This window comes from Sitophilus oryzae, unplaced genomic scaffold (genome assembly GCF_002938485.1).
Source record: "Sitophilus oryzae breed Bouriz unplaced genomic scaffold, Soryzae_2.0 scaffold_1440_pilon_pilon, whole genome shotgun sequence".
Taxonomy (NCBI): domain Eukaryota; kingdom Metazoa; phylum Arthropoda; class Insecta; order Coleoptera; family Curculionidae; genus Sitophilus; species Sitophilus oryzae.
This window is the reverse complement of record NW_022146105.1, coordinates 5,113,072-5,126,715: the sequence shown is the minus strand read 5'-3', so window position 1 is coordinate 5,126,715 and position 13,644 is coordinate 5,113,072. Positions and strand designations below refer to the sequence as shown.

The 13,644-nt window shown below is 31.7% G+C and overlaps 4 protein-coding genes across 4 annotated transcripts in view; 2 read left to right on the top strand and 2 right to left on the bottom strand.

The window, feature by feature from the left end:
• The first annotated feature begins 571 nt into the window (after nt 1-571).
• Nucleotides 572-7,151, top strand: LOC115876900 (small G protein signaling modulator 3 homolog). The gene is made up of 13 exons (XM_030892943.1): nt 572-879; nt 929-1,227; nt 1,278-1,386; nt 1,436-1,701; nt 1,755-1,885; nt 1,942-2,270; nt 2,323-2,468; nt 5,609-5,738; nt 5,798-6,056; nt 6,117-6,284; nt 6,392-6,534; nt 6,582-6,742; nt 6,795-7,151. The coding sequence occupies exons 1-13, from the start codon at nt 811-813 to the stop codon at nt 6,988-6,990; spliced, it is 2,406 nt and encodes an 801-aa protein (XP_030748803.1). The 5' UTR covers nt 572-810; the 3' UTR covers nt 6,991-7,151.
• LOC115876901 (TAF5-like RNA polymerase II p300/CBP-associated factor-associated factor 65 kDa subunit 5L) lies at nt 2,477-5,181 on the top strand. Its single transcript, XM_030892944.1, has one exon. It carries the CDS (start codon nt 2,792-2,794, stop codon nt 4,502-4,504), a length of 1,713 nt encoding a protein of 570 aa, XP_030748804.1. The 5' UTR covers nt 2,477-2,791; the 3' UTR covers nt 4,505-5,181.
• Nucleotides 7,037-8,566, bottom strand: LOC115876902 (NAD-dependent protein deacylase-like). Its single transcript, XM_030892945.1, has 4 exons — nt 8,088-8,566; nt 7,815-8,032; nt 7,620-7,759; nt 7,037-7,377 (listed from the first exon to the last, which is right to left on the bottom strand). Exons 1-4 carry the CDS (start codon nt 8,409-8,411, stop codon nt 7,163-7,165), a joined length of 897 nt encoding a protein of 298 aa, XP_030748805.1. The 5' UTR covers nt 8,412-8,566; the 3' UTR covers nt 7,037-7,162.
• A 2,373-nt stretch (nt 8,567-10,939) lies between these two features.
• Nucleotides 10,940-13,644, bottom strand: part of LOC115876898 (filamin-A) — a 33,942-nt gene continuing 31,237 nt past the window's right edge. Inside the window, exons 17-20 of the mRNA XM_030892940.1 lie at nt 12,115-12,343; nt 11,822-12,037; nt 11,524-11,733; nt 10,940-11,463 (exon numbers count right to left, since the gene is read on the bottom strand). Coding sequence (XP_030748800.1) covers nt 11,279-11,463; nt 11,524-11,733; nt 11,822-12,037; nt 12,115-12,343 — 840 coding nt within the window. The 3' untranslated portion in view covers nt 10,940-11,278. The remainder of the gene's footprint in view (nt 11,464-11,523; nt 11,734-11,821; nt 12,038-12,114; nt 12,344-13,644) is intronic.

Sequence of the window (13,644 nt, the reverse complement as noted above, 5' to 3'; positions counted from 1 at the left end):
ATTTTTCTTCGGTTATATATTTTCTTTCGCATGCTCCATTGGATTAATGACAAATATAACGTTTCGCCTAAGAATATCGCTTCCTCTTTGACCGGATGTTATTATATGGTCATCTCCTGTAAGCAGTTTCTCCAGACAACTAAGAGAAATGAGCCTTTTTACTGCCACTAACAAGAAAAAGAATCTCTGATTTTTTCGTATTATTTTTTAAGGAATACTCGTGAGAATAGGTATAATAATAATTAAAATAATAATCTAATCCCTACTGATCTGGAAGAATCCTTAAATAATCTAAATAATAACTTAATGCATGCATTAAAATTAACCTGGGTTGTGTAGGAGATGGAATAAAAACAGCAATTATTTTTGCAACAAATTATTTACAAAATATAATCCTTGATTATTAGACAAACATATAATTAAATATACAAAAAGTTTATTTTAGTACATTATTTTAGTACATTTTTATATACGTTAGCAGTTTCCTGATGTTACAGTTATCTATTTTTACTCTTATGGTTTCCTTGTAGAGGGCGCCAGATGTTTTAAAATAAAAATCCATAAACAAATGTCAAAACACAGCTGTTAAATTGACACGATTCTAATATTTGACGTTCATAACAATTTGGAAAAGAAAATTAATTACTCATAAATGTTTTAAACTTATTTCTTTCAGACACATGTCGACATGCTTTGAGCTAAGAGACATTTAAAGGAAATAAACAATTCTTTCTAGTTATCATGCTATTTAGATGAGAATCCGGTGATATAACGTTCAAATAGCTAATAGTTCTTTCATCAAAAATCAAAATGGATTTGGCAAAATCGTTATTTGAAGCTAGAAATCATGATGGATATGTTGGAAAGGCAGATCACAATGTAAGTTATATCTAGAGAGTTTAATATTTTAATAAAACATTAATTTTAGAAACGCGAATTAGAAATGGCTATTGAACCTGACATTGATGACTCTCTTGTGGATAATTTAGGAGGTTTAAATGTCGAGGATCTACAGACACCAAGCCCAGGGGGACCCTTTTCTGCCTTAACGCCTAGCATGTGGCCCCAGGAAATTATGGCCAAGCAGTCGAGAGAACAAGAAGACCCCAACTCTCAGCCTGAATATAGATTTGATGAGTTTGGTTTTAGAGTTGAAGAAGAAGACGGCCCAGAACAAAATTCAAACAAATTATTAGGAATTCCTTTAGTTGAGGATCCCCAACATAGGTATGGGAAGTAGGGATTGGCTTTTAGCTTGTTTTAATAGACTTGTTTAGATTACAGTGGGTAGCTCATTTAGAATTTTCTCACAGCAAGGAAGTTTCAGATTTAACATGGGATAAAGTGGAAGTTCAAATACCAAGAACTGACAAACTTCTTCAAATGGTACCAAACTTACTTTTCACCTTTCTCTTATAACACAGCATACTTTCAGGTGAGGTCTGGTATACCACATTCGTTAAGACCACAAATGTGGATGCGTATGTGTGGAGCTCTTGAAAAAAAGCAACATTCAGAACTATGTTACAAAGAAATAATTAAAATGTCCAGCAATGATTCTTTGATGACTTCAAAGCAAATAGAGAAAGATTTATTGCATTTAATGCCTACAAATGCTTGTTATAGTCATGCCAATAGCACAGGAATTCCTAGATTAAGGAGAATCTTAAGGGGAATGGCCTGGTTATTTCCAGATATCGGGTTAGTAATGCATAATTTTGTTTTTGATATTCTGTTAGAGATGTTTCTTATAGTTACTGTCAAGGGTTAGGAATTATAACAGCTTCTTTGTTATTATTTATGGAAGAAGAAAATGTATTTTGGATTATGGTTACTATAGTTGAAGATTTACTACCAGCATCTTATTATAGTTCTACATTGCTAGGTACAGTCGTCAACACTTGGTATAGAGGCATTACTTCTAGATAATACTTTTTATAGGTATTCAGGCTGACCAAAAAGTATTAAGAAATTTAATATCCAATTATTTGCCTGGTATTGATGAAGTTCTCAAAAACCATGATATAGAATTGTCTTTAATAACCATGCAGTGGTTTCTAACATTATATGCTAATGTTGTCCATATGAAAATATTGCTCAGGATTTGGGACTTATTTTTCTTTGAAGGTTCTATAGTTTTATTTCAGATCACTCTAGCAATGTTAAAAATAAAAGAACCTCACTTAAAAACCTTAGAAAACTCTGCACAAATTTTTAATGCTCTTTCAGACATACCAGGAGACATTGATGATGTTGATAAGCTTTTAGATGTAAGTATAACAATTTGTCTAGTTTGATACTGAAACAGCAATTTTATTGTAGATATCCATCGAGCTAACTAGTTCTTTAAACGATGTAACAATTGAAACATATAGAAGAAGGCATTTAGCTTATTTAATGGCCGATCAAGGTACTCTGGTTGGAAATCCAGAATCAGCTCCTAATCTTCCTAAGCAACATTTATCTAGGTCAGTATTTTGTTAGTTTCGGAGTTTTACACATACCGTACATAGATTTTTTACGCGTAAAAAACTAGTTTTGTGCTCTGTATTTTTTTTACTAGACTATTCCTAATTCCTGCAATACATTCTATTACAGAAATCTTTTTTCGATCTGTCACTTTCCGCATTATCCGTCATTTTGACAATGCTTTGACATATTTCTAACCTCTAAAATTGATGTGAGTAACGGGAGTTTGTGTCAAAGTATACTATTCATTTGTGATTCTTGTTATGTTTGGAGACTTTAAAATAAAGTAACATCTTTCTTAAATCTGTAAATACAAAATATTATGGATGATGGAAGATCTGAGAAGCATGAATTAAAGCAAAATAGTCATGACAAAGTAAAATCCGTAGTCGCAGCGTATTTGAACAAGAGACAATTTGTCGATGTTAAACCTAGGAAATCTCCAAGAAAAGTTGTTTTAAAACAAGCTCTATTAGATAATAGAATAAGTAGGTGTAATTCTATTTTATTCAGCTTTGAGAATGACAAAGACAATACATTACTAAATGAATATGGTTCAATGTTTCAAAAATTTGTATATTGGTTAAAAGACAAAATTGATACTAAACAACAGTGTATGGATGTGGAGCCGTTAGTTGGACCCTTATTTTGCCACTTGTATCTAGATTTACAGGACAGTGGTCAAGCCCAATTAGCTAATTCATTTTACATGAACCATATTGCTAAAGTAGATGAGTCAAAATGTGACGAAACAGTAAGGAATTTACTTAAAAGCATACACAATGCTGATCTAAGAGCAAAGTTTAGATCAGCCAAGGTAGTTGTAGATATAAATGCAGAATCCTTATTACTGTTAAGGAAGTTTGTTACTCAGACTTGTCACGTAATTTTTCTTCACGCATTACAGACATGGTTTGAGCTGAAAACTACTAAAATAAAACAACAGGAGTCTTGTAAAACCAGTGTACCAAAATCTGATAAATTTCATGAAGAACGTCAATTAATTGAGGTAGTAAATAAGGATGTGAATGATGAATTAATGAAATTGCATAATGCAATTCAGTCAGTTCAAAAGTTGCCTCTTGGCTTATGTAATGTTGGAATAGTGAACAGTAAATTTGATATTAGTTGCGGATTAATCAAAAGACAGGCTGGATTAATGGCTTATGCAGAAAGCAATGCATTGTTGGTAAAGTCCATAAAAGCTTTAGATCCACCATTTGGATATGAGGACCTGGGTCATATTAAGTTCACAAATCATTCTAGACAAATTTACTGTGTTAGTCTTTCATCAAACAATGATATTTTATGTACAGGATCGGCAGATCACACTATTTCTATATATAGCCTTAAGAAACTCAAGATTCTCAAGAAATTATTAGGGCACCTGGGCCCTGTTTACACCATAGCCTTAAGTCCAGATTCAAAATATTTATTATCAGGATCAGCAGATACTACAGCGAGATTATGGAGTTTGCAGACAGGCAGACTATTAAGGGTATTTGCTGGACATTTTCAGGCAATTACTTCAGTTGACTTTCATCCAAACACTCTTTATGTAGCTACTGGTTCAGCTGATAGGAATGTGCGGCTGTGGTCCTTACAAAAAGGAGACCCTGTCAGGTTATTCCATGCTGCCAGGAAAGAAGTTTACTCCGTAGCCTTTGGTCCAAATGGATATCTCTTAGCAGCCGCAAGCGATGATAAAGTAGTAAGAGTATATGAGTTAGCGTCTTCCAAAGTTGTACATGAATTTAGAAATGAGGAATCAGTAACCTGCTTATTATGGTCTAGCAACAGTAAAGAGCTGTGTGGTGGGACGTTATCAGGTGTAGTAAAAGTTTGGGACTGCAGCCTTAAGGACAAGGAAAAAGAGATAAAAGACGAGAGAGATCATACAAGGGGCAAGAAGTATAATGATTCAATCTTTCGGAGAAATACTAATGGTCGAATACTTTCTTTAGAATTTAGTTTAGGTACATGGGCATGCCTCACTGTTCCAAAACTAGGACATTCTCCCGTTGATACTTCATAGATCTCTTTGTATACATATTATAGTAATTAAGCAATTTGACAAGAGTACAATTTTTTTTTCGTTATTATTTGGCAATTCAGTAGGATGTTTTTAAGTACTTAATATTGTTTCACAATCACGTTTTTATTGTTAACAATATTACTGAGAAAAATGTATCTTTTTTTTTGAAACTGTGTAGCTAAGTAAGATATATTTCTAGTGAATTATGAATGATTGCATAAAAGTTTATTTCAGTTGAATCAAATTATTGTTTATTGGAAATAATTTCCAATTATTAATTCAAGGGACTTTTGTTAAATGACGAATTAAAATCTTTTTGTTGAAAATTACAATTAATTTTTCTTATTGTATTAAACTATTGTTAATTGAATAGTAAACGGTTTTTATTTTATTACTTGTAGTATTTTGTAAGATGTTTTTGAATCTTAAATATTATTCGCATTCCGTTTGTATTGTTAACAATATTACTGAGAGAGATGTATCTTATTTTTACAGCAATATCTAATGTATATATATTTCTAGTCATTTATGAATCATTGCATAAAAATCATTTCCATTGTATCAAATTGTCATTGACTAAAAAGAATTGGCAGTTTTTAATTCGAAGGTTTTTTTATTAGATAAATTGTGAAAATAATTCCACTGATGATAATAAACGTTTATTTTATTAATTATAATTTCTTTTTTTTTTACATATCCTATCTCTAAATTAATTGTAATTATTTGTAAATTGTCAAAATAAAAATAATATATAGTAACTACCCAAAGTAATGGCAGGAAAGGTTTATAGTTTGGTCATCTTTGAAGCTGTATCTCGACTGGAGTACTTTTCCTGTTTCTCCGGTCTTTGATCATATGTATACGTTTTTTATAGTTTATTTTAGGACAAATTAATTATAGAATTGTAAATATAAATTTAAGAACACAGTACAGTATTTTTTTATGAATCTGGACTCTAGAACATTTCTTGAATTATTCCAGTATCCTTTTGAGTACTAAAAAGTAAAAATGTTGCATTTCATGCAATATAAATATTAATATTGAATAAACTATTGTGTGTTGTTATTATTATTTTGCAATAATATAAAAACAAATATATTTTAGGCGACAAATAAAAAAGAATAAGTCTGTTATTCAGTTGTTACTTTTTAATGAGAACTATGAAGATGAAATTAAAAGCAAGAACATAAAACAAACAGAGATTCTTGTGGACCTCAGGGAAGCTATTTTACAGGTAAACGTTACAGTCATTAAAAATAATGGACATTATAAAACGAAGATTTCATTTGTTAGGTAGTTAGGCACTTTTTACAATTAGATCCAAAGCTAAGTTCAGAAATATCGTTAGTAGCTGATTACACCATGGAAAGTCATTCTCAGGATCATTCTAACTATATTAATGTATCAAAAAAACGGAAAAGGCGGGCAAAAGCTTTGCTGGACTTTGAAAGACACGATGATGATGAGCTGGGCTTTAGAAAAAATGATATCATTACAGTTATCAGTCAAAAGGACGAACACTGTTGGGTTGGAGAACTAAACGGATTAAGGGGTAGTTAAAAAAATACCAGAGTTATTAATTACTTATTAATATGCACCGGATCTTTTTAAGGTTGGTTTCCAGCAAAATTTGTTCAGTTACTCGATGAGAGAAGTAAACAGTACAGTAGTGCTGGAGATGATAGTATATCAGAAACAATAACTGATCTTGTCAGAGGTGTGTTATGTCCAGTAATTAAACAAGTTTTAGAACACGGCATGAAACGTCCACATTTCTTAGGTAAAATCTGTTTTTTTTTCTTCGAGGGATGTAAATTAGTATTTTTTGTATTATTTGTACCTATTAATTAATTATTAGTAATTGACAACTAACTTTATTTTATTTAGGGGGTCCTTGTCATCCATGGCTGTTTATTGAAGAAGCTGCTACAAAAGAAGTAGAAAAAGATTTTAATTCTGTTTATAGTCGTCTTGTTCTTTGTAAAACTTACAGATTAGATGAAGATGGAAAAGTTTTGACTCCTGAAGAGGTAAAAGAAATGATACTCGATTTATCATAATTACATTTTTATTTTAGTTACTTTATCGCTGTGTGCAGGCTGTTAATTTATCTCACGATAATGCTCATGCTCAAATGGATGTTAAACTTCGCTCACTGATTTGTATTGGCTTAAATGAACAAGTGCTGCACTTATGGCTTGAAGTCCTTTGTTCTTCTGGAGAAGTTGTACAAAAATGGTTTGATAACAGTTGTTTTATGTGATGTTTTCATATTTAATAGTATTTTTAGGTATCAACCTTGGTCCTTTGTATATAGTCCTGGCTGGGTCCAAATCAAATGTGAATTAAGGATTCTTTCTCAGCTGTCCTTCAATTTAAACCCAGATTGGGAATTGCCCAAAAAAAGAGAATCTAATAACCAGCCATTAAAAGATGGAGTCCGTGATATGTTGGTAAAACACCATCTATTTAGTTGGGATATATAACAGTTACTTTTCTTCCTTATATATTCATTTGTCTTACTGGTTTCATAACAGCAGTTAATTTGTGTTATTTAAGAATAAGTTACTAATTCTAAGCTATGTACAAATATTTATTAATCTCAAGTGATGAATAGTACTGTTAATAATAAAACTATAATTTATTGTTAAAATGGTTTTATATATTTTCGTATCCCAAAGCTTTAGGCAAAGTAGTTCCACAAAGGCCAGGAAAATGAAATTTGAAATCCTCATTTGCTGGTTCTTCTGTTAAATTAAATTCAGCCACTGGTTTCCCCCTTTCTGCCACAAGAGGAGCAAACATAGCGGCAGGATAAACTACAGATGAAGTACCAATTATTAAACATATATCACAAGTTTCTATTAATTCTCCTAAAAAAAGAATTAAAAACATTTTCAAAATTTTTAAAAATTACTCCTACAGCATAGACAACTAATCATGCACCATTTATTTAGTTACAGGGATGGGCTAGATATATATTCGCAAACAAAAGTAATTTGGTAAAAAATAATTTATAATAAAGGGTTTATAATTATATTAAACACAAATTAGTCTATTTTAGATTTTTATAAAAAGCAAGAGTTCCCGAAAAATTTATTTAAAAACTACTTACTGGTTCTGTTCAATATTTTTGCATCTAAATGTTCACCAAACCAAACTATATGAGGCCTGGAAAGTTTACCACATTTTGAACATTTAGGAAGGTCATTAACATCTATTTCAGGTATCTCTTCATCCTTACATGCAGGATCCCTTGAAAATAGGGGGTAAATATTCATGACTACATTAGGAATTATTTTAAATATACCCTCTGTCTCTTAAGGCCTCACATATTGGACTGTTTGTATTTTCTTCAATATTTTTACATTTACTATTTGTACATCTTATCTGGCGTAAGGCCCCATGAAGTTCAATAACATTTTTTGATCCAGCTCTTTGATGTAAACCATCGATATTTTGAGTTACAATATGAAATTGGCAATCATTTTTCAGATCGTTCTCAAAATTTGCTAACGCAATGTGAGCCTAAATATTGTCAGTTTTATATAACATATACCTGCACTAAAACATAATATTTCACCTTATTTGGCTGGGCATTAAATGCCACATTTCTCCTGTAATGGTAGAATTCCCAAACCAGTGCAGGATTTTTACGAAATGCTTGTAGTGTGGCCAAATTTTCTACATTGTATTTTCTCCATAAGCCTCCAGCTCCCCTGAAAACTGGAATTCCAGATTCCGCAGATATCCCTGCTCCAGTAAGCACAACAATGTTTTTAGCCTCGTCCAAAAGCCGTTTAAAGCCAGCAAAATCATTGATTTTTCGTTTAGACATTACCAACACCTGATGCAGAGATATTCTTTTGATATTCACTGGACGTACGATCAGGAACAACAAATACATGAATGTTTTCCAAATGTATTTGTTGTGTGAATACTGTGAATGAAAATGAGTCACTTTTTTCTCGTTATGATATAACTGAATATAACCTATTCATTTATTTTTATTTCTAGTGCAAACCCAGGAGGAGAAAAACAGATTTTCCTTATCCATTTATACCTGTTAAAAAGAGATAAAAATCGTTTAGGAGTAGTAGTTAATTTAAAAAGGAATAATTCATTAACAATACAGTGTCAAATGAAATGCGCATATTCACAGCGTAATTTTATTTAACCCTTTAACGGTTACACTGAATAATTTAATAATTATTCTCCTTTAATCGCTACGTAGTGGTCTGGTAGACACCTCTATTAAATTACGTAAATTAATAGAAAATAAAATGTTTTTGTATCTCTCGATACCATGGTAAACATAAAAATCTTTTTTCGATCATTAAATAAATAAATAATAACTTTATTGTCTGACAGGAATACAGGATCCCAATTAATATACAATTATAAATAATAAACAATGATAATCAATTGTAATATCGGTAGATATATTTACCTATATATGGGAGAAGACTAAACATTTAGATGATAGTTTGATCTTCTTCCAATGCTTAAAGATATTTTTAGCCGACCATACCAACAAGTATGGTAGGCTATTAAGATCGGCAAAAGAATTTTTTTTTAATTTCATTCAAAATGAGTTATTTGGGTCATAAATGACCTAAATACAAAATATTTTCATGGTGTCTGTCTGTGCGTCTGTAAACGATAACTCAAAAACCGCTAAACCGATTTTAACCAAATTTGGCACAAAAATACTGTGGACTGTGGCACCCAAAGACATCTAAATATAGGTAGACAGAACACTCCATTCATAAAACTCAATTTTTTAGAATCATACATGGTTTGGCACTTTTATGAGAGTTAAAAAGAGATGGGTACATAAATATGACAACACGGTTGAGTTTCGTCTGTCTTTCTGTCATTTCACTCCATCAGTGGCGTGACGGTTTGCAACAAAATTTGTAAATAACATCAAAATCAGTCAAAGTCGCAGTTTTTGAGATATTCCGTGTTTCCGTAGTCCGTTTTGTGGAGAAGTCCAAACTCCCATCGGACGCGACCCCAGGTGGCGGATAGGGGAAATAATCGCGGACCAAAATTGGAAAAATTCCTTTACTTTGAAACTAAAAGAACTGCCTACCAACTTTTTTTATTAACATATTTTAGAATGGGCGGCTATACGTGTAAATATTTGGTGTAAATATACGTGTACCTCCCGGCGCCATTTTTTTTTTGAATATTAAGGTTCTGTTTGGTTTATTTTATTATAATACGTTCGGTATGATTTAGTTTTTGTGAGTTGGCAAAGTTATATTTTTTTATTTTGAATAGAAAAAATGTTTCGTTCGGTTCCTTTTTTTATAATATGTTTACATTTTTTCTAAAGTAAATAGTAGTTTTAATAAAGTAGATACATGTATGTATGCTTGTTATGCCGGGTCCAGACCAAGGCGACAAAAAGTAAACACGAGACAAAAACAAGACAAAACTTGCTACAAAAAATGGGGAATTCTGACAAGACAAACTTGAGACAAATTGTCCACACCGCAAGGACAAAAGTACAACAAAGTCAAACTAAAGATTTCTTGTAAAGATTGTAATCAGAAATATGTTGGGCAAACTAGAAGATCAATATTAACTAGATTTAAAGAACATTTAGCTCAGATAAGATATGGTAGACCGGATAAATCTTGCGTTGCCGAACATATTGTTGATAAAGAACATTGTATAGATCTTAATAATTTAAAATGAATTAAACAAGTCTCAAATTACAGGCAATTAGATGCATATGAAAGCATCAGAATTAATAAATGTGAAGATAGTATGAACAGAGTCAACGGTCCAATTCCTTCAAGTTCTTTGTTCCTACTACTCTAGTGGCGGAAATCTAACTGTTACGCTCAGTGGGCTCTGACTCGGTTGACTAGATTTTGCCATGCCCACTCGGTGCCCACTGAGCGAGTATATAAACGCTCAACTTGTAGATTGTACTTTAGTTTATAATCATCTGCTGATGATGCTAACATGGTTAGTGAAACGCGCGTCCAGTGTAAAAGTAAAAATGTTTTGGTGTATTGTGGTGATTTAGTGTTTTTATTTTGCTGTGTAACACCAAAGGTTCCAACCCTCAACTGTAAAGTCAAAAGTTTAGTTGTTGTAAATGAGTTTTATTAACACTTTGATCTTTACCGACTCGCGACGGGACATTGAAAAGTCTCCGAGTTTTGAAACAAAACAAAAATGAGACAAAAATATCGCAGAAATGTATTGGATTTGTCGTAAAACATGAATGTTTCTGTCTTGCCGTTGTTTTGTATGCTTGGTCTGGGCCCGGCATTGCTGTTTAGCGTGCTAAATTTTACAATAAAATTATTTGGAATTACAGAATACTTAAAAAATATAAATGCGGTACGGAATACCCGCTCGTGTGATTCTTACGCACCTGCCCGAGGGTTAATGAAATAAAACATGTTTATATTTTTAAGAAAATGTATTTAAAAAAGTTACATACTGTAAAGTAACGTAGGACAATCGTAATATGTATTTTTGTATTTTGGAAAGCTTTTTAAAATAAAATATGGCAAAAATAAATCTTAACTATTTTTTCCACCTTACGTCCTTCACAACTAAAGATAATTTATTAGTTTACTGGAAGAAATTAAAAGCGCTATTGAAATTGCTCTATAAAAAGGATATATACAAAATAAAGAAAAAATAAGCCTCCAATAAAATAACAAATTTCCATTCTAAATAAAGCTATAGTGTGGCAAATATAACGTAACATTAACAAATACGAAATACACTAAAATAAAATATTTAAACATCAACTTTGTAAGGCGATCCAGGGATATGATCGTCTCCCCATTTAACAATAATTAAATATTCTCCTCTGTCCCTAATCATGTAATTAACGTCGTAAAGATTGTGTCCTTTGTGTTTAATAAAAACTTCCTCGCAGGGTCCTTTCGGTCCGTGCACGCCCACAAACAAGATGTTTGTGCCTGAAAAAATAACAGCATTAAACATTATTGTGTCAAATTACTTTCCTTTTGTGCACTCACCAGCGTCTTGAGCAGAGACTGTAAACTGATTCTGTTTGCCTAAGTAAGCTTTCTTCAATCCCATTCCTTTACATTGAACTTTAGAGGCGTCACTTCTGAAGTGAGGAAGAACGACGCCTTTGTGGTTGGCGCCTTTGCCTACTTTCGCTATGGTTTCAACCACAACTGAAGAAGATTCTTGGCCACCGATGTCGGCTACTTTGGCATCTCCTGAAAATGGATTAAGATTTGAAATAAAATCCAAACCACCAGTTTTATAATTTGATATAATGTTGTCTAGAGTACTTTTTTTAGTTACCTTTACTAGTAACTTTGAAAGGAGAGCCTACTATGTGGACGTTGTTGTATTTAATACTGATGTAATAATCCCCAGGGGCAATAGGCGTGTATCGAACTTTGTAGCCTTCCTCGACTTCGGTACAATCCATGGAGACTTTGCTGGGACCGTCGATGTTAACTGCCAGCGTTCCAGCACCGGCATTCACAGTATCGACGATGAAATCTGTTTTGACACCTGGAATAATAGAGAAAGAAACATTTTAGTTAACATACATAGTCCAAAATTAATTTTATTATTAGAGACTAATTTACCTGTCTTTATTTCTTTATTGATTCCATTTCCATGGACATGCACTGCGGCGGGATCTGCTGTATCTTTCCCTACTTTGACGCTGAACGGGGATCCGGGTATATGTACTCCATTGAATTTGGCGTGGATTTTATGAATGCCATTCTCTCTGGGCATGAACCTGACAGAATATTCCTCCATGTCGATAATCTGAACGAAGCAATCGTCCTCGTGTCCAGATGGGCCAATAATCTAACAAGAATGTGTTTTTAATCTCACAGCTCTCGTCACAGCAGAGCGGCAAGCTCTCAGAAAACTTAAGTCTTTTTTTCATTTAAATAATTTTAATGACTCAAGTCGTTTGATTTTAAGTCATATTTCGAAAGATGATTTAAGACTTTTTCTTTTAGATTTAAGAAGTTTAAGTCATTTTCAAAATAATTTAAGTCTTTACTCCGAAATTTAAAAAGAAACTTAGTCGTTAAAAAATTAAAGATTTAAATAATTTTAGAAAAGATTCAATTCTTTATCGAAACGATTTAAGTCAGAGTTTTCATATATTTTTTGATAAATTTTTAACAGCGGCATTTCCTTTTCAACTGTCAAGCGGCAGCCGGGCAACATATCAGTAGTAACCCGTGTCTCAAATAGTTTCTTAATAATTTTTTTTTAAAGATCCCATTAATTTTATATCTCCGAAACTAAAGTTTCAAAAAAAGTCGTACTATATCTACAAATTCATTTACCCACTAGTAGATATAAAAAAACATTTTTGGTAAACTCTGTCTCAAATAGTTTCTGAAAAATAAAATTAATTTTTTTAAAAGGTCCGATTAAATTTATATCTCCGAAACTAAAGTTCCAAAAAGAGTCGTACTATATCTACAAATTCATTTACCCACTAATAGATAAAAAAAACATTTTTGGTAAACTCTGTCTCAAATAGTTTCTGAAAAATAAAATTAATTTTTTTAAAAGGTCCTATTAAATTTATATCTCAGAAACTAAAGTTCCAAGAAAAGTCGTACTATATCTACAAATTCATTTACCCACTAGTAGATATAAAAAGCATTTTTGGTAAACTCTGTCTCAAATAGTTTCTGAAAAATAAAATTAATTTTTTATAAGGTGCTTTTTAAATTTATATCTCCGAAACTAAAGTTTCAAAAAAAGTCGTAATATATCTACAAATTCATTTACCCACTAGTAGATATAAAAACAATTTTGGTAAACTCTGTCTCAAATAGTTTCTGAAAAATAAAATTATTTTTTTTAAAAGGTGCTTATTAAATTATATCTCCGAAACTAAAGTTCCAAAAAAAGTCGTAATATATCTACAAATTCATTTACCCACAGTAGATATAAAAAGCATTTTTGGTAAACTCTGTCTCAAATAGTTTCTGAAAAATAAAATTAATTTTTTTAAAAGGTGCTTATTAAATTTATATCTCCGAAACTAAAGTTCCAAAAAAAGTCGTACTATATATCTACAAATTCATTTACCCACTAGTAGATATAAAAAGCATTTTTGGTAAACTCTGTCTCAAATAATT